We start from the raw sequence: 25,365 nt of genomic DNA, 5'->3' as shown, positions 1-25,365 counted from the left end.
TAGTTATGCAGTTTTATTTACAACATTATAGGCTTTTTGAAAACTAGCGGTTTCCTGATATTCCGTGCAAGCGGGCGGACCTCCGAAGGTCCTGAGGGGGGGGGGGTGCGCGGCGGTGGTTTTACCAGCTTAATGTTCTCTGAGGGAGTGCTCCGCCCGCGGCGAGCTCCATCATGCCGGATCAGCGGCTTAGCTGCTCCAACACGGTGTAGGGATACAGAAACATATGTACTATATTCCGTGCTAATAGTGTAAGGGCCAATTAATTGTTGTACCCTTTAACACAAAACCGCTAACGATTTGTGTGAATTTCTGTATACAGGTAGTTTACAATGTACAGTTACGTGAAAAGTTCTGTAAATGAACGTCAGTGCATATAAATAAAATGTTCTCGTTTTACGGAGTTATAATTGTTCGGTGTGTTGTGTCTCATTAGCTCATAAAGCGATCGTAGTAGATGCAGGCGCAGCATCATGAGCGGGCCTCGCAACACATGTCACAACACGACATCGTCTCCTCACTCTACGTAATAATAACCACTGAACCCGATCTTTTTTTATCCTTAAAGCATTCGAATTTCTACCCTAAACTTATGTAACTTAAAGATCACACTCAATTGTTTGAACAACACAAGCTCTAATTTCATTTTAATTAATGCCTTGCACTTTGATAATAAAACCGTCCACTTGTCGCTCGATCTAAAAATAGGTTTCATTATTTTGTTGATCTTGTGTCTTATGTCAATTAGTGTAGGGTTGTCTCTCGCGTGGCAGGTGTCTGGCAGCAGTTGTCAAGGGAGGTCCGCAGTGGTCACACGTGTGCAGTATGCGCGCTGAGAGGGCCCTCTCCAGCCACTCCACGAACCTCCTACGTGTATCTTCGCTTAATTACCCTCTCGACAGTTATATCATGACACTGATATAACTGATAACGTGTGATTGATTACAGTTTTATGGGAACTAAGTTGTTGAAACCATTTTCCATTAATTTGCTTTCGACTCATGTTTATGTATTCGTAAGTAATCCATTTTGATCATCAAGTACGGAGGACTATATTCAAGGTTTTCACATAATACTCAGAGATATAAACAGAGTAACAGACCAATATAATCAACCACCCGCTCAGTTTCATCCTCCTATAGTTTGTTTCTATACTTATGCAGTCATCAAAGCATATTTACTAAGCACATACTAAGAATTTTCGGTAAAAAATCTGTGACGAGGTAAAACACATCACGTTATTTAGAAGACATTTACATGTCAGGCGTGTTCTGAAATAAACTAAAAGCAAAGCATACCCCACAGATTAGGCTAACGGAACATCATGATACTACAACTAGCACGTTTGTATTTTTCTGCAACATTTATTCAGGCTTAGCCTCGTCGCATTCTTTACCAAACGATCCGGTATTCGCAAAACATTCCGCAGCTATTTTGGCACCGTTTTTGGTATTTCAAACGCGGCACCGATTCACAAAATTAATTGTGTAAAAATATTCTAGAATTCTTGATATTTTGTAGGGAATATTTTTGTAAATTCTTCTTTTGTACTTTGAGATAAGGTTTCATAAAAGGTATGACTTATTTACTCATTTTAAAATGATAGTGATTATTGCTTGAATACATAACAAAACGGCCGGTAAGTCTCGCATCAATCAGTAAATATTATCAGATTGGTAAAACGATTGGCAGTCTACTGAAATATGGTTGAACACCGATATGATAGATGTCGCAGGAAAATTATGTTATTATTATTTGTATCTCTTTTCATTCCCAGGCTAACTTCATTTGAAATGACTATTACATTATATTAGAAATTATCGAAATAAGAGATATATTACTAGAGATCATTATTACGTCATAAGTCACTTCCCACCCGAGCTTAGAGCTCTTGCAATCCGTTTCTAGCAAGCCAGTTCAGGCAGTTCAAAGAGTGAGGCACCCCCTGGAGTATTCAGGTTCCTTTGCCTCGCTACTTACAATCAGCTCGCCACAAGCTGATCTGCCTCCATATAGACACCATTTCTTATTTATTTATTGATTTAATCCCATGTTGTCCTCCTGCTGGATAAGTGCCTCCCTCTCCTCTTTCCATATTTTTCAGCAAAAACAGGAACAGTTTAGATTGTTTGTAACTTTTAATTCATCGAATTTTCTTTCGTTCTAAGTTACTTTCAAAATTAAGGTGCGTTCCTTCACACACTTTAAATGTATCATCATTATCAAGTTACAAAATGTGTTAATACAAAGTACATCGCAAAAAACTTCGCGGTCTTATGAAAGTAGTCTGTGCTCCACACCGCGCCGCCGCGCCGCGCGCCGCAGCGATACAGCGTCGTCGCCATTACACCTGATGCCTTCACCACTTAAGACTTCCCAGAAAAGTACAAAAACACATTAAGATGAAACTCCTTCGTATCAAAGTTTCTTTATTAAATCTCGCAACCCTTTACTTACCGTCAAGCCGAATTACTTAATGAGACACGGGATGTGACGTCACGCGGCAAACTGACAGCCTGTCAAATTTGTCTCCTAATGCGTTTACGCTGTTGGCTTTCGTTGGCTTTCAGGAAACCATTGTGAGCTTCACGATAATTAATAAAGTATTAAAAATTTTGTGTAATGATGATAAATTATGGCCCGTTTTGGGGAAAATGCGTTTTCTCCTTTCACTGAATTCGTGAAGTTAGTTTTATTAATGAACGTTGTGTAGCTATAGACTACATACGTAGTACATGTTTCGTGCGGTTGTTTATGCGTCAGTGTCAGTGACCACTGCTGGCCACTGCCCACTGTCCACGCATTCGATACAAAACAGACACAAATAACACGATTCATGTAAATTTTATTATTTTAATGTGTCCATTAATTTAATTTTATAACTGAAAACTGCAGCGACCGGTTTCCACCATATTTTTTATACCATGCGGTTTTAAACTTTATTTCTATTGGGTAGGGTGCTTTTTTATCGCACATGAGTTGGTGATATGAGCTGATGGATCAACTTGTTTTTAAAGATAAAATTATTGTATTTTTTATGATGCTTCACGTGCTTGCTTACAATACCTATCAGCCACAGTAGTACTAGTTCATACAAATATAATCTTATAACTAGATGCTTTGTTACTATATTTTTGTTTTACAAATAAATTGTTAATTACTGAACAAAACATGTTGAGAGCACGGATAGCCGGGTGGTTGAGGTCATGACGCCAAACCCACTGTGAGCGACGTGTCGCGGGTTCGATCCCCACGTAGGACAAGCATTTGTGTGATCCACGAATGCTTGTTCTGAGTCTGGGTATTTTTGTGCATGTAAATTTTATGTTTGTGAAGCCCCCGCGTCAAAAGGCTTAAATTCCTTAAACTTTTTTTTATGAATATGAAAGATATGCAGAAATAAATGCTTCTATACATTTAAAAATACCTAGGGTTAGACGATTTGACAATTACAATCTTGTTCTAGTAAAGTTGGGGTATATCTATTGTAACATAACCGAGTGAGCCTTCTGCTTCTCACCTGCATGTGTTCATCATGCGGGCTGATCATCCGGTAAACAAACTATACACGCGTTGTCATGATGTGTATGGTATATCAGTGTATTTTATAACAGCGATCATTGTAATGTGTGCTTCTGTATTGCTGGTTCCCCTTCGAACATGGATCGTCAAGGAACCTCGGGTAAAACTAATGGTAAAGAATTTTAAAAAGACTTAGTGAGTAGAATTGTGCATAAAGAAATTGTAATTATTAATCACATAGCACAACCAACGGTATAACAATAATAATTTTATAATATTCTACAACTTTCACACAACGCCATCTAGTATCAAACTGAACAAGTAGCTTGTATTACGAGTATTTACGAGTACTAGAGAACTGATCGTTACATAAATGTTTGTCCTGGGTGGGAATCGAACCCACAACCTAACGTATAGCAGTCAGGGTCATTAACCTCTAGACCAACAGATACGCGACATTGAGGTACATTACTAATATTTAACGGTAATAACTAACTAACGGTAATGTTTTATAGCTAAAATGTTTTGAAGCCTCTCTGTTCGTCCAACACGGGAGAGGTCGTGAAGGCACCCACAAGGTCCAAAGTGATTGTTGAGGACTGTCGCGAGACCTTGTACTAGCATCATATTAAATTAAACGATAGTAACATGAGTCCGCGATGTATCGCCCACTGAACAATTATTTATGTTAATTGATGAATACATTTGTACCATCACACCTGATACCCACACCTAGGGTTGCCATCTCTTAGACTCGGGAATTTCTCGTTATCATGGGACTTTAAAGCCAAAAAACCCAGACTACAAATTAAGCTCTTCCATAACCTTACCGGATGCCCTAAACTAAGATAAATCTGCGGAAACCCGGACGTAGGGAGACCCACAGCAAATACTAATGTTATGAGTATTACTATTGTAAAGGAGGAATGTTATTTTGCTCGGACTATTTCTTGCCAGGATTACACGGGATAGCTTTACGAAACTACAGCGATTTCAGTCAAAAAAACTTTGTATGAAAACTACATATTTACCTAGCTGACGTATTGCTCAGTGGTAATCGATGATGATCATTGATGGACCGAAAGATCTGTGTACACACCTATAGGTTTAGTTTCAGCTAACCTAACAATCAATCAAATGGTAATCTATAAATTAAAGTAACCGATGTAACATCTTAATGTTCTCAAAAGAGTCCACTTCAAACGTAAAGTTAAAACGGATGGGAATTCTTCCGCGAAATTGTTATCTGGTCTGACTCGGCAGAACCAATGACGACTGACCTCCTTTACCCTCACAAAATGGTGGGAAGTGGAAATAATGTGGGAGATCGGTTGATTGTCTGGGGTCTGGGTGGAGTGGTCGGTGGTTTCCCCGCGTTCAGTATGATGGATGGTGGGCGCGCGGCCGTGCCACTGTGAACACCATTTAGTAATTTGATAAGCTCGGGCTCCGGCGCCCGGCTCTCGGCTGAACGTAAATTTTTAGTCACATATTATTTTATGAAGTGTCGGAAACTGATGAAGTTATATTTTTTGGCATTTTCTTAATGAGCAGCTTCAGTTCATAAAAACAGAAATTAAACATGCAAGTTATTGCTACCGTTCGAGGAAAACTAGTTTATTTAAACATATGAAAATGATGTACACCCACATCTTATATAAATAGTAAAATAAACAACATAAGACTTCGAGAAACATCCGACTAGTCCATAGATAAGTTAGTTCTAGACTGCTATCGTAAAACAAACACATAATATTATTGTTTACCAGTCGTTTGAGAGCCTAGTGATGTGTCACACATATCTAGACATAATTTATTAGCTAACGACATCATTATGAATCATTAGAACACCTCTTCATAAACAAAGTCACGCGAATACTGAGGAGTGAGCAGGGAGAGGGGGGGAGGGGTATTTTTACCTTACTCAAAATAAATAAGGTTTTGTTGTCGTGATGGCCTTGAGCCTCTATGTGTGGCCAGGATCGATCCAGAGACAACATGTTCTGGTGTGACTTCCTTAAAATTATAAGGCAAGGGATAAATCGTCAGTAAACTGGATTGTACATACAGATAACAGTGATGTAGCGTGATGATGATCCTCAAACCTTTCCTATATAGGAAGACAAGACCGATACAACACAAGAATAGTCCGGTCGGTCGGTTTTATTACGAGTTTCGCTGTATATTTCATTTGTATTTCTTCCAGTATTCATCTTTGTAAAACCATTGTATGTTCACCGATGTCCACACCATCTCTGGACCGACTATCATTTATTTTTCCGCAGGGTAATCATCCAAGTTAGTTACATAGACTTAATAGTCAGGATCTAATGCCATTATGCCAGCCTCTCAGGGAAACCAAGGATAACCTCAAATTTAAGGCTGTTATACAACCTTGGTTTAAAAAAAGCTAACACTTTTCCTAGCCAGAAAATCATAGAAAAGCTATAATAAGCTTAATATATAATATTATAACCGTTTTACCAAATATACAATATATTTCATCGGTTTGTCTTTATGGCGTATCTTTATTGTCTGCTGAATATGCGCGCGTGTTCGTCGCCCGCTCCTGCCTACGCTCAGTACCGTTACTGTCGTGAAGATACAAGACACCGTTATTCTCTTACATATTGATGAACATATGTGTTGCCAGATAAAATTATTATTATTATTTATTGATATGAAATGCCAGATAGAATTGTTTTGTGTTGTTAAATGCTTTGAAGGTTCCTTTTATTAAAACTTATGTCAGTACTTCCTAAAAATAGCTATGGGGACTCTTTTAATAGTTTTCACGTTCATAATAAATATTTTCTGATTTCTTTGGAAATAGAAACTGCCCTTGATGTAAGCAATTTTTTCGATAGCTGCTCAAAAACCAAATAAATTAAATACAATTATATGTAACTATATGTATCTTATAAGTAAAAATAAAACACTATAAACATATGTAGTTCACCTATGAATGGCTTTAGTAGATTAAGGTTAATTCCATTATAAGCGAGGTCGGCGTTTAGGCTATTTGAATAAAATATTAATAAAATGTGTGTTTACATCCACGCTACGAACATATTCTTCTAGTTAAGCATTTATTTGTGACACTCTCGTCGTTTTATATCTCGTAAAATTGTTCAATTCTCAAACTTAACAGATTTTAAAACTCTTTAAACGGAAAAGAGTCTTTTAATTACACCCATAATGGTGCCATGTAACTATTAATTCTTGTTAACTCCTGTTGTTCTGTGGTGTACAATCAAGAATAGTCCATCTATCCCCCTATTCCTCCTGTTAACAAGACGGCATGTTGCAGAACAATATCTTTGTTTAATCGGATCAAGGGTGTTTTTGTATATCAAGAACAACATGCGGAAGCAATTACGTAGTACAGACATGTATGTTGCGGTCGTACCGCTGAAGACAATGTGGTCATTACGACATCTCCACCACTACGCCTGTAAGTGCCAGGCTGTGGATGGGGCCATCCATTTACATCCAGAGTCCCCACAAGCCGACCCTAATACAGTTAGGGAAAGATGCAGACATCGTGGTGTGTGAGTCGTATATAAAGGCGAATATTTGGGATAGTGTTGCATGCAAGTTTATTTAGAGATAGCTGACATCGTTGAATAACACGTAGATACCACTTCACGGTTGACGTTACGTGGTCTAGTAGATGTATCAGTTGACTGAAGGAAACGAAAACTACAAAACTTAAAATCTTCTAAAGCTTCCATATAAAATAAATAAGAAAAAATATTAAAACAAAAATCGGAGAAGATTTTCAAATTGTCCAAAACGTAATGTCCGAGGTGTCGTGTGCAGTTGTTACATAATTCATAATACAGTAATATCGTAAATGGCACAGTTACACGAGCCTGTAAGACCTGCCATAAATCATGAGGTGCTATTGTGAGGCTCGGTCCTGCGCCCTCCGCCCGCCGCACATAATCCCGTGCTCGCCATTAAGGATACTCTCCAAGTATGTCCTGTTTCCTTTATGTTTGAGGGTACGTCCAGGAAACAGACGCTGTGAACGGTTAAGAAAGGACTTCATTTTTTTCCTCTGGAAATCTCTTTGCGCTTGATACTGACCTACACGGAACAAACAGAGCTTCAAAAGCACCCTTATATTTTGGTCGTTTCATTCCACCAGAGTCCACCTCAACGATACGATGTAATATGTAGTATTTAATATTACACACACTGTAGTGTCAACTGTTTAGTAAAAAAACTTTAAATCGTTTCTGTCGTACTTATTTAAAACAAAAGCAATTTAATTAAATTACTTAATTCGCTTTGATTTAAATAAAATATTAATGAACGCATCAGGAGTAATTAATTCGCGCTTCATTAGAGTAGTATTGTTTAATTGTGTATTGTACGCGACTTTCTGGGAGTGGTGACGCGTGGTGTCGCGTGGTGATGTGTGGTGACGTGTGGTGACACGCTGCCACCAAATCATTGTGAGTTAATGTGTTTTTTATGAGCTCGAAACAATTAGGTGATGGCACGTGGGCTCAGCGCGGACGCCCGTGGTTTTTGAGCTGATTAGATAATTTGCTTCTTGAATTAATTAAGCTTAGTATAGTATCCTTTTTTCAGGTGTATCATGGTTCAACATCTACGTAGTTGAGATTTTTTCAGCCTTCTCTTCTGTTCAGTTAGATAAATTCCTGAAACTTTTTTAAATGAATTAATAAAATGCTATTTTCGGGTCAACCTCAACTAAACAAAATGAATATTTAGTGAAACAGCAGTGTAGCATGATACCGATATGATTCCCACCGCATTTGAATATGAACAAACTTACCAAGAGTAGCAGACACTCGGTATTCCTGTGTAAATATTGCGAGGTACGTGGTGACAACAGGGGGCGCCTTTGTCCACTCGGCTGATCCCTCCGCGCCATTTCACAATACATTTGAATAAAATACTGTTATTATAAAGAATTTAATGATGCATTCAGTGCGCACGTTGCATAATAACCACTCTTTCTTTTATAAAGCTAAAGAGAAATGTGAATCAAAATGTGTTGCTTTCATTACAAATGGACCGTACCTTTGGTTGAATTGAAACGTTATAAGGAGCGCGAATGTATTTTTTTATTTCATATTTTAATAAAAAATGTGACGAGTTAAAAAGTAGTTATTGTGATTTAACTTATGTAAGGTACATACCTATGTAAATGGATATAGAAGCTAAATAGTATTTGCTCTTAAGTTGCCACATTCTATAAATTCTTAGCCATAGGAAGAGTGCCCTTAATGAGACTAGTTACCGATACGGATATGGAGAATTAGGATTTATTTCCTATTTCATACTCATGTCAACATTTATAGCATAGCTATTGCTCACACTGTATAGTCAGATTGATTCTGTGCAACATGAGACAATGATGCCTTTGCTTTTGTCTTAAATTTCAAGCTAATTCATGCAACCCTAAAAACTGACATTTTAGTCTTAAAACATTGAATCCAAGAAATGCACAATGTGCTTGTCCGTTTTATTGACTACACTCGTGGCTATGCTAAAATTGCACACGATGATCGAACACGTGACCATCCGTGTCATTATGTTGTTTATTCGTCTTTGACAATCGTTAAGGGTAGTAGCTAGAAAGATGCTATAAGAGGCTAGGATGATGATATACCTACATCTACCTATTTAGAGTTTCCTAACACATGATGCGTGCTCCAAACATGTTAGGTTGTTGTTGCAGTGTTGTTGACCTGCTATCAGTGACGTCACGCTATCAGTGTTTACCTGCTGACAAGACGCCGTTATCTAAGTCACGCAGGAGCGATATACATGTGATTGTCACGCTTTGATTGTGGAAGCATTTCGGAGATTGTCTCGTCACGAGATTAACCTTTGAAGTTTGGTCTTTAGGGTTCCTTGAGTGGACAACTGTACCCGTAACATATAACTTAGAGTCTTGTAGAGCTTTGTTTTAATAGATAGGTACTTACCTATATTTCTTGTATTTTCATATATCAGAACTAAAACATAGTCTTAATGTAATGATAACATCAGCCCTCGCTTCGTCCTGCAACGTTATAAATGCCTCAATAAATTAGCGAGTGCTGTAAATACGCGCGGTAAGCGATGCGCACGCGCACGCAAGTTGGCTGAGCGACGAAAACAATATGGCCGACTTAATGTTGGTTTTCAAAATATTTTGATCCTTTTTTGTTATGTTTTTTGCATCGCGTGTTGGTTCTGGGCTTTTGTGTAAAACACAGCACTTACTGTTTTTGTGTTGTGGGTCGGTGTCCTGTAATACGAGAAGGTGGAATCATTATGTTATGAAGAACCTTTCTGTATCGCGGTTCGACAATATTGCATAGAAATAACAAAAAATATTTTTGTGTCTTGTCAAATACTTACAATATTTTATTCCCAAACTTCGTATTACTTTTCATTTATAATTAACTAGCTGTTGCCTGCGACTCCGTCCGCGGGGTTAGAAGATATAAGTTATGATTTATACCTACCCTATTTTTTCCACATTTTCCATTGTATTTTCGCTCCTATTAGTCGCAGCGTGATGGTATATAGCCTATATCCTTCCTCGATAAATGGTCTATTCAACACAAAAATAATTTTTCTATTTGGACCAGTAGTTCCTGAGATTTGCGCGTTCAAACAAATAAACAAACAAACTCTTCAGCTTTATATATTAAAGTATAGAGTATAAATTAATAAGTCAGTCGCGACCACTGAGGACGGATATATGAATAATCGTAGGAATAGGAAACTGTATTTTTTGCTCTCCGCTGATATTTGTGAGCGGCATCTTAATTAGTTCACTTAAGGAAAGGTGCCGACGACAAAATTAATTCGGTTATCTATCTCGGTTGCTCTTGTTTGAGATACTGCCTTTTGTCTCTGTCTAGCAGAGTGTTATTCGCAACAAGAAACTGCGTGTGCGCATCGTAAGTCAGTCGCAAGCTACGGTTATTTGTTAGGATAGAGGTGCTATTGATACTCGTACTATTACGACAATTCAAATACTATTATTATTTAATTACTTATAAAGCTTAAATTAAAACAGTACTAATTACTAACGCTTAGAATACGTCTGTTTCTCTATTAACAGAACAATAATTACTTAAAACCCTTTATCACTGCGTATGATATGTAATTACATTGGATACGGATAATATCGGATGGATTAAAATATCTTCCTCGTACAATAACGTCGAAACAATATTTATAATGATATTAATAGTAATATTTTTAATTATAGTAAATATCACCGAAGGGTCAACCGGCCATCGGGTCGGCGGCTCGCTTTGATTTGTAATTATAAACTTAATTATTTGAAGTAATTGTTTCGAGCTATCCCAGATACAATTTAAAAAATAAAAATAAACATGTAATGTTGAATTTATGAGCAGTGGTTATGTTGGCGGCCTTCCGTGCGCGGGGAACAGGTTCCGAACAAGATGCGATGGTTTCTATTTGTTTAGTAAAAAAAAACTGAACTCGTAGGATTCGAAATGTGAGCACCGGTACACATACTTCATGCCAAGAGCTTATGTTAGGTGTTCTTCTTGTCGCGTCTAGTGCTTCGAAAAGATTGTGATAAAACGTAGCAGAAAAATCTGAATAAATAAATATCAGTGACCAACATTGTTTATTTGCAAATCAGTATAAATAGTCGTAGAAGAGTTAGCGTAGCGAGTAGCCCCGCTCGGCCAGTCCGGGGCGCGGGGGCCCGGGGCCCGGGGGTTCGGGTCCAACCCATACGTAACCCGATCCTAACTACCCACTGACAAAGGAATCCTTTTTAATATTTTTTTATTATTTTCTTCGCTCACATACGGGCTCTCTCAACTTTAGGATCCACGGGTCTTTGTGACCCTTGCGGTGTGAATGTCGATTGTATACGGCTGTCATTCGAAGGGTTTAAATAAAAACTATTGAATGTTATGCGTTAAGATGCTATCTCTGTGTTTAGAGAGTGGAACACAATAATATGTAGTACATAGACTAGTGTTATTCGCGCGTACTGAGAGACGATTCGTAGTAGTTCAAATCTAGTTCTGATAATAGTTTTGTTACGATAAGTAGCTATGTTTAAAGCTATGATATAATGCTATGACGAGGACGCGTAGAGTGAGGTTTGCACATTGTACAGAAGGGGTGAAAGTATTTATATATCTTTTTGTTGTATACTTTTGTCACAATTTTTTGGATACTTTGTTAAGACATCTATGTTCTCTGGTATTTTCTCTTATTCCGCATTCCTATTCAATTAAAAACCATTGCTTTTTAAAACTTCAAATAAAACAGGTCTGTGAGCCAGAAGTAATTTAACAATAAAATCATTAAGAAGGTACAGTTTTTTTCTATTCATGCTATTTTACCTTTTTAAAATTATACATATATTATTATCCTAGCCTAGGTAGTAAATAAGTTTTTTTGGACAGAGCTTAGTGTAAATTGCGACACATAGCCGGGGTTTACGACTGAACTATGATAAGTGACGGACTCGCCTCGTCCTCGGCTTGTGTAGTGCCCCTGCGCCGGACATCTCCCGAATGTTTTGCTCTGCTTCACTGGTTGGGGAACGATGCTTTATGCTTCCGTTTACTGTGCCGATGCTTCCCTACTAACTTTGTGGCGTTTGTCATTATGTGTGACTCTTTCAAGCAATAAATAAAGAGTTTATTACGATTGGCTTTGGATGGATTGGTTCCGTAGGAACAAGAATCGCGAGGTTGGTTATTAGAGAAATATGCCAACCTTAGTAAAAATATAAACGAACAAAATGTTTCTTAAACAAAATATCCCGGGGGTTTTTGTAACAGATTCGGTCGATTTGGTGATTTTCTTGACCCTGTGAGCGGCAGCACAATGTAGAGCGGTACAGGGCCGGCTCCGGGGCGGGGCTCACCCCCATCAACAAAATATTCTTGTAACTTGGCTGACTTCATGAATTTCATCAAGACTCGCGTCCCCTCACACGCATATCGGCGTCCCGCTCGCACTCAATCTCCATTATAACGATAAAGCGACATTGAGCGTGAGATTGCCTGTGCAAGGATCTCTTCATATTTTCAGTGGAAGAAAATTTTTGTCATGCCAATTTGCGTCTTATTCCTGTGAAGTTAGGGAAAATTTTGGGAATAGTTATTCGCAGAGTGATGTTGGCGGTTGAATAAGGAAGTGTTTTCCTTGGAGAGTGAGTCTGTATCTTAAGGGCTGTCAGCTGGAGCATCAAGCCGCATGTAACTCATAGAATATGTGGCGGAGATGTGTGACGTCACCGTCCCGCCCCCCGCCGCGCCCGGGGGAGCACAGGGTGTTCTAAATCACGGAATAATTGTGAATATGTTTTAAATGTTCCGCACGATAAGGTTTATGTGAAGCGCGTTCGTTTAGACGACGCTTTTTATATGTTTGTAGCTGCAAATGTGAGCTCGTTGTGCTGGTATCAACTTCCTTATAACAAAACATTGAGTTTACAGTGTTCCTTGAGGTAATGTTTTGTTTTCAGGTTTACTTTGATTCATGTATAAGATTATAAATCGAACCAGAATTACTATGGGAAAAGATTCAGTATAATGCCGATATGAATATGTACAACCTGTATCATTAAATAACTGTTATTAGTTGATGGTGTACGTTTAATAGACAGGTGTAACAGGTACACGCTGTATATACTCGTGGAGTAAGCCGCTGGAAGCTCACACCACTTTCAATAAGCACCAGTAATGTGTGTCGATTAGACATCAATACATGTATAATGTGTATATTATATACATTTGAGTTCGAGCACGAGCCCTTGCCCGCGATATGACGAACAAATCCATTGATCCCTACGTGGTGGGGGCGGGGAGGTACACTCAGCCCCGCGCTGCGAGCAGGCATCTGTGCGCGATGTGTTGAGTACACTCGGCGCCCGCTCGTTATGTGATTCTTGAATTAGGTTTTCACTCGATTGAATTGTGATGATTTCTGACACGTCACTTACGTTCGCTTCGATCCGGAAATATAAATGTTCGTATAATCTGTATTTTAAAGATGGCTGACTACGAAAATGGGTGGTATGAGGTGAGATTTCATATACACATTGACACTGTGAAGTATATAAAATGTATTTATTGTAACAAAACAACAAAAAAAGATATGTCTATTTTCAATAAAAATCTGATTATTTTAGACTGTCCACACGGTAGTACTTCTAAATAAAAGCTTAACACAAAATAAAAACATCGTCTATAATTAATCTATTCACAGGGAAACGTGAAGGTTGTGCGTGGGTCGCGGGTTCGGTGCGAGGGTCGTGAAGGAATGCCATCAGCCTTCTTGTGTTATTACAGCAAACTATCAAATACTATTCACAAATAAAGCTATCATCAGTGGGATTGTACAGCGAGGTACTGTTCTAGTTCTACTCTTTTTAAATTTACTTTAAAACAAGTATTTGGGTTCTTTACAAAGGTTTCTAAAGCATCTCAAGTCTACGATAACGGTGTAGTCAGTGTGTGTAACTCCCATACAAGTGTGTAACACAAAGTCTCCGACACCCATAAACATCAATATGAGGAGGTCTGGAAGGCAATTCCTTAAATTATAACATTCTGAGGTGAACCAAAAACCTCTTGAAGTTCACACCATCAATCTTGTGAAGGCAATTTTCCTTAAAACTGTACGGTAAGGTCCCGGATTGCTCACGAGCGGCGTTATAAACTACCCCTTAATATTGATGCGAGCCGGGACGCTCGAGAGGGATCCCGACCGCTCCAAATGTCAATTAATGTCACAACCTACCCGTGTTCCACTAAATATTCCACACAAAATCGAGGGTCTCATACACCGATATACGCAGATTTAGGAGGTATAATGGCCTATTTATAAAACGTCAAACCTATTTTTGGATTAAACAAAGGCAGTTAATGTAAGCCTAGTAATTGGGGTTGGCTAACGAACTGCTGTCCCAATTCGTAACGATATTATATTGTTGTTGTTTCAGACTTTTATGATATTTGATAATGATTAACAGCGGTAAATATACTCTTTTCAAATGTAAATCTGCAATCCCTAGAGCTAATTGTAAATATATCAACTTACTATTTTTCTTCTCTGCAATCTTCGGCGTGTAATTTGTTTAGCTGTCTCAAACAAAACTGTTTTTTTTTTCTCAACTACAGATCACAGAGTTCAGATATCTGAACAGAGTTCAGATATTATTCGCATCCCTCATTATAGTCGACACAACATAAACTAACACAACGCAGCAGAATATTAATTGCTTTTGAGTCGTAAATGTCACTCAAAGTAATTTTATACTCTCCTGCTTGCACTTAACAAGTGTGGGAATCAGAGGGGTTAGTTAACACAATGAAACTCAAGGACTATTGCATAATACATAAGGAACCTAGGTAAACAGCAAAATTATATATATATTAGACAATATGTACATCGTGTTTAGTTTTACAAATACACCATCTGTTCCACCATCGATAACTTCACAGAAGGTTCCGTCCCAGCTCGCACCTCCGTCCAAAATTATTTATAATTCAAATTATTGTTAAAACGAAAGCTTCTAAAAGGTATTCGAAGTACGGCCATAAAATTATAATACTTAGCTAGATCAACAACTTTCGTCTGGCGGCGAGTCGCGCGTTCCTTCACAAATTTTTGTTTCTAATAACATCTGAGCGATGCAGTCAGCTGACTTCCTGCCACCCTATCATTACGGAGACTCAAAGCAATGACAATCCTGCCTCATTCACATAAGGTTCGCTTTTCCTTGATGCGGCCCCAACTCAAGGGTGTACCCGGAACAATAACGGAATCAGCTGTTCGCCACGCAAGGACTGAGGGAGAGTGGATTTTGAAATAATTAATTACGTCCGTAATTTGTTTTTGACGACAAAAGCGATATTAACGATAAGATTTCAATGTATTCTAATATGTTAGTTATTGAGAGAACAATTACACAGCCTTATGGAGATAACAAATTAATTTTTAAAATTCGCAACGACTTTTTTCAGTATTTATGTATTTCGATTTCAAAATGATACTTATCACGGTCAGTTTATTAAGTAATAAATCTTCCGAAATGGCGACCAAGCCCAAATAAAAATATTATGAGAATTCAAATAATCCCATAAAATATTGTATTGATATAAAAAAGGGTTTGATTACACATTCTTGCACGAAATAAACGCCGAAAAAAATATTGTAAACGATGAGCGGCGCTCGTCCCCGGCATGCTAAGCATATGCTGATAAAACAATAAAGAGAGCGCCGTAAAGCGAAGCCTTCACGTCGACGCGTTAACAAACACTAGCGGGTACCGGGTAGAGGGTACCGGGTAGCGGGTGCGCTGGGAGTAGTGTACGCGTTTTATGACACTTACGCAGTCTTAATATCGAGGACGATAAAGCGTGCTCCCTTCGTTATTTTTGGGGCCCTTGCGCCCGCAGAAACTCGTAAACTTGCACAATTTTTATGTGGCGAGCATAAAACGCTGCCAGTTAAAGTGCGGGCTTAAAAAATTGCAGCTGTCAACCGTCACAGTGCCGAATGTTATTTATCGCGTATCGCAGACTCCCGGTAATGGAATATGTGACAGATACAATCTGCGAATACTCCACAAAGTTAGCGCGAGTATCTGGCCGAGATGTATGATGCGTGGCGTGATGGATGGACGCTGCTGGTGTTTATACCTCCGTGGAGGACGCACGTATATCTTCAGCACCTGATATTGACAATGCCGTATAAGTAGCTGAGACTGTACGGGAATCGATTCTAGTTGAACATTAAGCTGTTTATTGTATAATCAAAAAGCGAAACTCAGGGAAGTCAGCAAAAAACAGGTCGAGAGTTTATTTTCTCGAAGGCCCTTTTTGTACAAAAAGCGGAACGGTTTCTGTACCTAATTTAACGACACTTTTTACGATACAGTTATAAAAATATAGTTTTTATCAAGAATACACTCATATTAGAAACGCGTTAAGTTTAATAGTCCATTATGAGAATTTATTTTATTAACTCTACATAAAACGTTGTCTACCCCTGATCGGCGCTCTATAACTCTACTTTATAGTTCTACACAGATTATTGCCATTCGCCCGACACTTTAAAAGCTATAATTTCCACCAAAGTCGTGATAAAATCAAAAAACTTTCTGGAAATAAAAAAGTTATTTTATATTTTTACGAGGTATGGTAATGGTGGAGAAACGAGATCCACTGTTTCAGTAAATTACGACTGTAATTCGATTTGTGGATGACAGGAGCAGTATGCATCAGCTGCGACCCCCCCCCCCGGGCACCCCTGCGGTGCGGGTTCGGGGGTGAGTTATTGGTACTTGTGAAAAGCAATATAGCGACATTTAAAGTTGGCACTCCATGCAAACATCGGTGACAGTGTCGCGAGCACATCAGCCATGTTGTGTGGAGTGTGGATCACTTCTGGAGACGTTGTATCATTCCCGAGTCAGAAGCGATGTAATACCTACGAAATTAATTCATTTGGGTACAGAAAAATCTTATACTTTATGAATACTGAAAGCTGACCAAACCTGACCAAATTAGTCCATCTTTTTATTTAAATTTCAATATAACTATTCATTCTAAAAAAAACTATTTCACGAGCTCATCCACAGGCAATTTAACTTTTCCCGGCCGGTCTCTGGGACAGCTCGCGACACTAAATATGCATATTACCATTTCAATGAATAATATTAGAGGATCTATGTGAGCGATAGTTAAGAATATCCCTTTCCCGAGGGGCGAACAAACCCCACTTCATGTGCTGGTGGCTAATTATGACCTAGCAACAACTGTAAGAAACGGAGACATAAATATTGGAAAATTGAACCGATACCAAAATTCCAAACGATGCAGAGTGGACAAGCTAGCTTGCAATGTGCGAAGTCAGTGACATGAGTGTGACAATGTTGAGCGCCCAGTCATAGGTTCGGATCTCTGTAAATGTATTGCAGCATTTGTTTATTACATTTTTACTTTTTAGTAAATCTTACACGCATTCAAATAATTCAATATGTAAAAATAGTAATATAACGCTTTCGTTACGAGCGATTTGAATAAATTTCAGGCACTGCACTAAATATAGTGGATGTTATAAATACTTCAAGCAGTACATAGTATAATAGGTACCTTATTGTATATGTTATGCTTTTTTAGTTGTCACAACATTATTTGAATAGATCACGAACTCAAAAAAAACTTTTTATAGTTGGTCAACATTCATGCTATTGTGAATAGGGGTACAGTTGGCTCAATACTCCTAATTTCATGAGTATTGTAGGTAAGGTTACACAACTAGTTCCCTTTGCCGTAGATTGATATACATACTTGAGTGTTATTTTTTCCTCTTTTTCCTAACACGTATTGATAAATAAAATACATGTATGTCACATAACTGGCAAGGTTACTTCGACTGCGACTGTAACGTGACAACAGCGCCACACTCGCATGCCTGCTGCTCCCCGCTCCCCGCGCGCAGGCCGCGCTGTGCGCCAGCGCCGCCAGCGCCTCCGCCGCGCCCGCCTCGCCCCGCCAGTGCCGCGCCCGCCTCGCCCCGCCAGTGCCGCGGCCGCTTCGCTCTGAGCGTGCCGTCGTCACTGTAACGTTCCCGTCCGCTCTCGTTGATTCTTTATCCTCGAAAATCATTTTTTTACTTAACTTATTGTATTGCCTAATTACATCTATATCGATATGGAAACTACAAAAAGTACGACAAATATTAGCGAAATTAAAAATCATGAAACGAATTCACTTTACCAGTTTGAGATATCAGAAGCTGGAAAACCTATACCGTTCAATTTATTCGAAATGGAGGAAGGGGGTAAGCGACACTATATATTAAGTTTGGATCCCGAAATATGTTCTCAAAATGTAAATACAGCAAAATACTGCAATCAGTCCACAAGCGCCACATCCACCGTCGATGTAGAAGTTGCAAACAGGCCTGCGAAAATAATGAGAATAAATAACAACGATGACGAGGATCGGCTCGATGGAATCATGTCAGACGTGAGCGAGTCAGAAGACGATCAGACCTCAGATGTCGATCACGAGAGCATCGAGCACGACAGCAGTTCTGACGAGGACCTATCATGTAGACCCGGTGCTCGGCGACTACCTATTATAGTTTCCCTGAAGGATTATTTAAGTGCTTCCTCCTACAAAGCAGCTTCGCTGACTAGGTTTGAATTAAACAAAACACGAGACTTATTGATTTCACCTCCACGAACTCCAATTGAAGCTTTCCGCTGGTTTATATCTGATCATCTTTTGGGTGGAATAGCACGGTCAACAAACAAACTGTTCTCGAGTGAGGACAAATCAAGTGCTTGGAAAGACTTGACTTGTGAAGAGTTGTTAACGTTCCTTGGACTGCTGCTACATACTGGTACCATGAGGATGAGCAACCTCACCGAGTACTGGGTCCCTGGGTATCTGTTTAATTTACCGCGTTTCGGAGATTTTATGCCGCGTTCTCGATTTATGAAAATATACACTTCTCTAGACATTGTCCAAGAGTCGACGAATCCCTCAAGTCCTTTAGAAAAATTTCAATTCATCGTTGATAATTTCAATAAAACGATGAAAGAAATTTACTATCCAGGAAAACATTTGACTCTTACTACATCGACTGTAAACTGTCAGAAAAAAAATGTGCCAAAAAGTAAAGCTCAGTTTTTAATGCTCACCGACAGTAACGGCATCGTGGTGAGCTATCAGGTGAAGTTCAACGGGGACCGAGTTAGCAAACATAGACACATTGTAAATCTGACAGAACACCTACACGAAGGCCATGTCCTATATTTGGGTAAGAATTCAAGTTCTTATAAGCTAACTTCCAAATTACTGGAACGGAAAACATATTGTACAGCAAGACTCAGTAGTAACGAACGAAGGAAGCTGGAGCAGCCAGACTCTCCCGCCATCCATATTGTGAAGCACTGCTCCAGAAAGAGAAAGTGCTACATATCCACAGAGGACGGCGTCGACACTGTGTACTCGCTGTGTAATCATGAAGATGAGTTTCAAACAATTGGTAAATACAGAAAATGCTTTTCAAAGACAAGCAAGAAGCTGCTGGAGACGTTGTCTTCGTACAGGCCGTGCATCAAGGTCATGCTGAATAGTCACCACGCACTGCTCGGGCAAGCTCTGCAGATTTGTTTAAACAATGCTTTTCACTTGTATAACTCGTACAGCGGGGAGGAGCCGTTGAGTTTGAGTGAGTTCAGGATGCGCGTGCTGACGGCGCTGTTGACGAGGTAGGCGCCGCCTCACCGAGGTGCTGTCGTCAGTGCTGCGCCTGCGCAGTCTTGTTACTTGTTATTGTTATAAATCTGTGATTGATATTCTGACTGAGATACTAGAACTAAGTTGGTGACGTGCCTTCATTTATTGTTGTTAGGTATAAACTATTTTATTTGACTGTTTGTTTTTATTATTTACATTTGTTTATTACAGATTATGTACTTACATTACCTGCAGGTTAAGAAACGTCAAATGGGCTCAATAATTTAGTCCGAGTTTCAATAAATATGCTCAATAAATAAAAATATATGCTAAATAATTATAATGTAAACAAATATAGTGTTTTCGTAAAACTTTTTCTGCTTACTTACCTGGTTAACTATCGTATCCCCAGCGAAAATGATTTAAATTCCTACACAATAATTGAACTATACGAATGAAATCAACTCAATCTAAGGTCGTAATAAATATTAATTTTATCAATTCCTCACTTACTACGACAAATCGACAATAGACTTCGTCAGCGAAAGTTACAAATGCTAAGATACAATATTAACTATATGCTATATCAATTTTAATCTTTCAAACATTAATTAATAATTAGTATAATAGTCCTTCAAATGACAACTACAATGAAATATGAATATCTCGTGAAACTTCATGGGCAATCAATTACGTTTAGAATTATTTAGATAAAACGGATAATACATAATTCAACGGAGCCAGCCGTAATCCGTAATAAACGAGCCGGGAACCAAACCCACACCCCGCACCAATAAAAAACTTAACAGCCAATCTGACCGGGCCAAGGGTCCCGTATTTAAGTTTCTTTTATTTCTATGAGACTTGCTCGGAAATTAGTTTTTTTTTTTCTTTTATTTAAACAATGTTTAGGGATATTTGAAGAGAGCTCTTTAATGGGTGTTTTGACTGAGTTTCAAGGGTTGTGTTTACCGAGGCTCGATAAGTAAATCTAAAAGAATAAATACTTAGTTTATATAAAATGGGTGCTTAATTTTCGTAAGGTTTTTTTGAGGCCTTTCTGCTTTATTCTTGTACAATAAGGTAAATAGCTAGCTTGCAAGTTATTTAAATGAGACATGATAAAATTCATAAATAACTTCAGTACAGGTTTATTAAAATGATTATATTTATTTTGCCTGCGCATCCCTAAAACCTCCGAGCGCCCGTCCGACACATTAAACCTATTCAATTGATTTAGAGTCAGTGAGTGGAAACTAAATCTCGTATTAACGAAGCCTCCAATTAAGAGCAAAAAGTGCATGACGTAATACAAGAGTTACCATTCACCATGTTACTGTGTGAAGAGGAACAATTATGTATACTAGAGTGTTGTATGTGGGTTGTAGCTGAAGTACACTTATTATTTAATGATTGTACTTTTTGCGGAGCTCGTGGCTAGGCCATAACTGCACAAGTTGATCGGTCACAGTTTAAGCTACGCATGACACGGATGGTCCGTGGGTCCGTATTCCATCTTTGTCATAACGAGTTCCTCCATGTTTCAGAAGTGTTTTATACGTCTTTGGCGGTATAAAGTACAGTGTAACGATCTGTAGTCAGAAGCTAGAAAGTCTGATAACCAGTCCAACTAAGGTCGGTATCATGTTGCCAAGATTACTGGGTTGATCAGGTCAGATAGGCAGTCGCTCCTATTAAAACACTGGTACTTGGCTGAATCCGAATAATGTACTTTTGGATGAGAGATTTTTAGATTTCTGTTTGTTTTAAAAAAGTATTTAAAGGCTTTTTATGTAGCATACACCTATCTGTCTCATACAAGCCTATTATTATAGCACACAGTATTCCTTAGTCAGACTACTAACACCCTATGCAACGCTACAAATGATTGTCAGTAAGTTTGACACGGGGACCTCAACCACTCAGCTATCCGTGCAGTTAGAATTGTAATTTTAACATAATTTGTAATTTAACCTTCATACAGAGAAATGTTAAATACAAACAAAGTATAATTGTAGAGCATTCAAAAATGTTTCTTAGTAAAATATTTAGGAGTTATAAAACCAGGGCAAGAACAAAACGTTTCCAGAAAATAAGCAGATTCGGAAGTAACAAAAAAAGGACGTACGACAGAAGGTTTACGTGAATAAATTTCTCAAATTTGACTTAATTATATCAAAGGCTATATATACAAAAGTCACTCGGTTAGAGAAATATTATAAAAAATATAAATATTATACGGTTAATAAAACTTTCCAGTCCTTGTAAAGATGAATGAAAACTGAAAAACCAAATCACGTTAAGCACTATTCCATTATAAAAGTAAAGTTTTTGGTTTTATTAATGAGTGTTACCATTCTCCCTTTATCACTAACCAGCTGTTGCCCACGACTTCGTCCCCGTGGGTAGAAGATATAAGTTATGATTTATACCTGCCCTCTATTTTTCACATTTTCCATTGTATCTTTACTCCTATTAGTCGCAGCGTGAGAGTTTATAGCCGAAAGCCTTCCTCGATGAATGGTCTATTCAACACAAAAAGATTTTTTCAATTTGGGACAGTAGTTCCTGAGATTAGTGCGTTCAAACAAACAAACTAACAAACAAACTCTTCAGCTTTATATATTAGTATAGAGTAAGTATAGATATAGATTTGCACCATTTTACCCTTCTGCGTTTACCTATGTGGTGCGGGTGACACGATATGCAGCGATGCGCGTGCGCACGCCGTCGTTTACTAGGATCGCTCGGAACACCCACCGAGAGTTACGATTTCCACTAAATTGGTACTACAAGAGCTGGTCTATTTCCGCTTCGTACTGTTGCAGCTGTAATAATACAACAAACCACATAATTATCAGCTTTAAGGTAAAAACTAACCGGCTTTGCATATTCATCACAGGCCGAGCCAAAACGTCTTGACCGTCTATTACAAACTACTAAACTAAACTTTAACGAACAACAAATTTTAATGGTATTGATCTCAAACACTTGTTTAGTTGGCACGTGCCTTTAAAATTTGTGTTCCTTTTTGTCTTATTATGAATGGAAAGACTGCGGTCGACAGTACTATGTTATAGTCTGTGATTCTATGCTGTGAAGATTGAAGCGCCATTTTTTCTGCGTAGTAGTGAGCGCAACATTGATTTTAGAAAAGTGGTAACTTTTTGATTAAAAATTCAGATATATCTTTATACATATTCCAAACAATGCGATGTTACTGTACTATGTCCCTTCCCACTTCGATCAATGGTTCCTTGGTCATCCGACTGCTGCTCGAAGGAGCAGACAGACTTCGGAATGTAACAGTATTGACATCCTGGTTTGCAGCAGAGGACACGCAGTTACGTATTAATGTTACGGGTATACATAGCGACATAGCGCCGGTTACGAAGCGACATAGTTTCCGTGAATCCGCCCCGCGCAGCTCCTCATGCGCCCGCGCCGCCGCCGCACCACCCGCCAGTGCCGCGGCCGCTCTGCACCGAGCGCGTCGTCTTCACTTCATTATTGTTTCTTTATTATTTTTCATCATGCAGAGTACAGAAATGAAATTAGATGTTCAAAAAGGTATTGAACGAAAGTCCAAAAATATTATAAACCAAGCACCGAAAAGAAAAAGAGGCGAGAGTAGTGACGAGGAGACACCTAGTACCGACTCTGATGATGAAAGTAATTTGGATTCTTCATCCGACGACAGCACCGATGATGGAAGTACCTCGGATGACGAGCGGAGGACACACGCTCCTCATGTGAATCCACTACAACCATCAAAAGGTGTAAAACAAGCGATACCAATGATATTTGAGTTAAAAACACAACAGAACATCCTCGTGCCTCCGCCACAGACACCATACGAAGCTTTCCGATGGTTCCTACCTGATGATCTGTTAGATACAATAGTGAGAGCAACAAATGACTTCGTGGCACGTCTGCTAAATGCCACGAATGATTTAGATAAGAAACAATTTAGTTCTTGGAAAGATTTAACTAGAAATGAACTATTGATATTTTTGGGACTACTCCTGCATACAGGCACAATTAAGATGGATAATCTAAGCGATTATTGGAAGAAAAATAATTTGGTAAATTTAAAGGTTTTCCCAATGTTTATGTCACAAGAACGATTTTTTGATTTGTTGAAATCCCTTAAATTTGGTCTAGAAGAAACAACTTCCTCAAGTCATGATGATAGTTTAGCTGGTTTTCGATCCATCGTCCACAATTTTAATAAAACAATGAAAAAAATCTATTATCCAGGAAAACAGCTGACAGTGGCTAATTTAAGAACAAAAACAGGTACCAGAAGCGTGGACTCCATAGTACTCGCCGATAGCAATGGTATTATTCTTAGGTATCAAGTGCACATCGACAATGATGAGGTGAGCAAAGATCAACACATTTTAGATTTGTTGGAAGGCTTCGACCAAGGTCATATTTTGTACGTGGAGAAATATTTTAGTTCTCATAAACTAGCTGCGGAATTACTTAATCACAAAACTTACTGCACATTACAACTCAATAGATCAGATAAAGACAAACTGTTGCCTGGCACCTCTCAGATTAAGATTCGCTTCAAAAACCGGTCCATCAAGAGTAAATATTACTTGACTACGGAACATGGTCGCGAAATACTGATCACTTCTGAATGCAAAGAGAAGTTTATGACAATTATGAATTATAATAATTTCATGATGACCGAAAAGCTGAAGAATGCGCTGTCTGACCTCCCGTGCACCAACAGTGGGGCCTCGGGGAACCTGCACCAGATCCTGCTCATCCAAGCCCTGCAGATATACCTAAACAATGCTTATCTACTTTTAAAGTTATATAATAAAAACTACCATATGAGTTCCTTCGCTTTTAGGGTGTCAGTGCTAAAGTGTTTGCTGCCGGTAACTGAAATGGCTTCAACGAATGCGTAGGAAATCGTAATTATAAACTCGAGACAGAAAGCTCGGTCAGTGGGGCATCTTAGTTTTTAATAAAGTTTTAAGGGATTTAATAAAGTTCTTTATGATTTTATAGAATTGTTTTATTAACTGAAAAACACGTTTTAAGAATAAATTATAGAATCATAATAAATTAATTCATTTTGAATTTCTGACGGGTCTGAAACTTCAGTTCGATTGGATATCGAGAAGAGGATCAAAGACAGAGTAAAAACTAAATGAAAAATATTCTTATAATTTCTCTTAAATTATAGTAATGAATATATTAAGTACTACGACACATTAATTGACATATAATAAATTATTACGAAAGTAAATTTGTAGGTAGGTATGTAAGTAATAATTTCAACCTTAACTATCATTTTTCGGAGCGCTAACGCTGACAAATCACTCAAATGCAATAATCAAACGGGATATTCAACGTCTCATAAGTCTTAAAGGACCGTAATTCACATACTTTTTAAGTTCTCAGGTAACGTACTTAGTTCAACGTCGCATGTGTTAGCTAGATCTCTCTTTATTAGTGTACAATACTCTGACAAATTAGGTGACTTCTGGTATAAATAGATTTCGGGCTATTTTTAATTCAAATTAAATTACCAATTAGCTATAGAATCACATTTGTAAAACTATCGTTTGACAGCTGTCAA

At 38.3% G+C, this 25,365-nt stretch overlaps 1 protein-coding gene across 1 annotated transcript; it reads left to right on the top strand.

Annotated features, from left to right (window-relative positions):
- Positions 1 to 23,296: 23,296 nt before the first annotated feature.
- On the top strand, positions 23,297 to 24,688 carry LOC113503952. Its single transcript, XM_026886098.1, has one exon. It carries the CDS (start codon positions 23,297 to 23,299, stop codon positions 24,686 to 24,688), a length of 1,392 nt encoding a protein of 463 aa, XP_026741899.1.
- The last annotated feature ends 677 nt before the right edge of the window (positions 24,689 to 25,365 follow it).

This window comes from Trichoplusia ni, chromosome 20, assembly GCF_003590095.1.
Source record: "Trichoplusia ni isolate ovarian cell line Hi5 chromosome 20, tn1, whole genome shotgun sequence".
In the NCBI taxonomy this organism is placed as follows: domain Eukaryota; kingdom Metazoa; phylum Arthropoda; class Insecta; order Lepidoptera; family Noctuidae; genus Trichoplusia; species Trichoplusia ni.
This window is presented reverse-complemented; position numbering and strand designations above follow the sequence as displayed.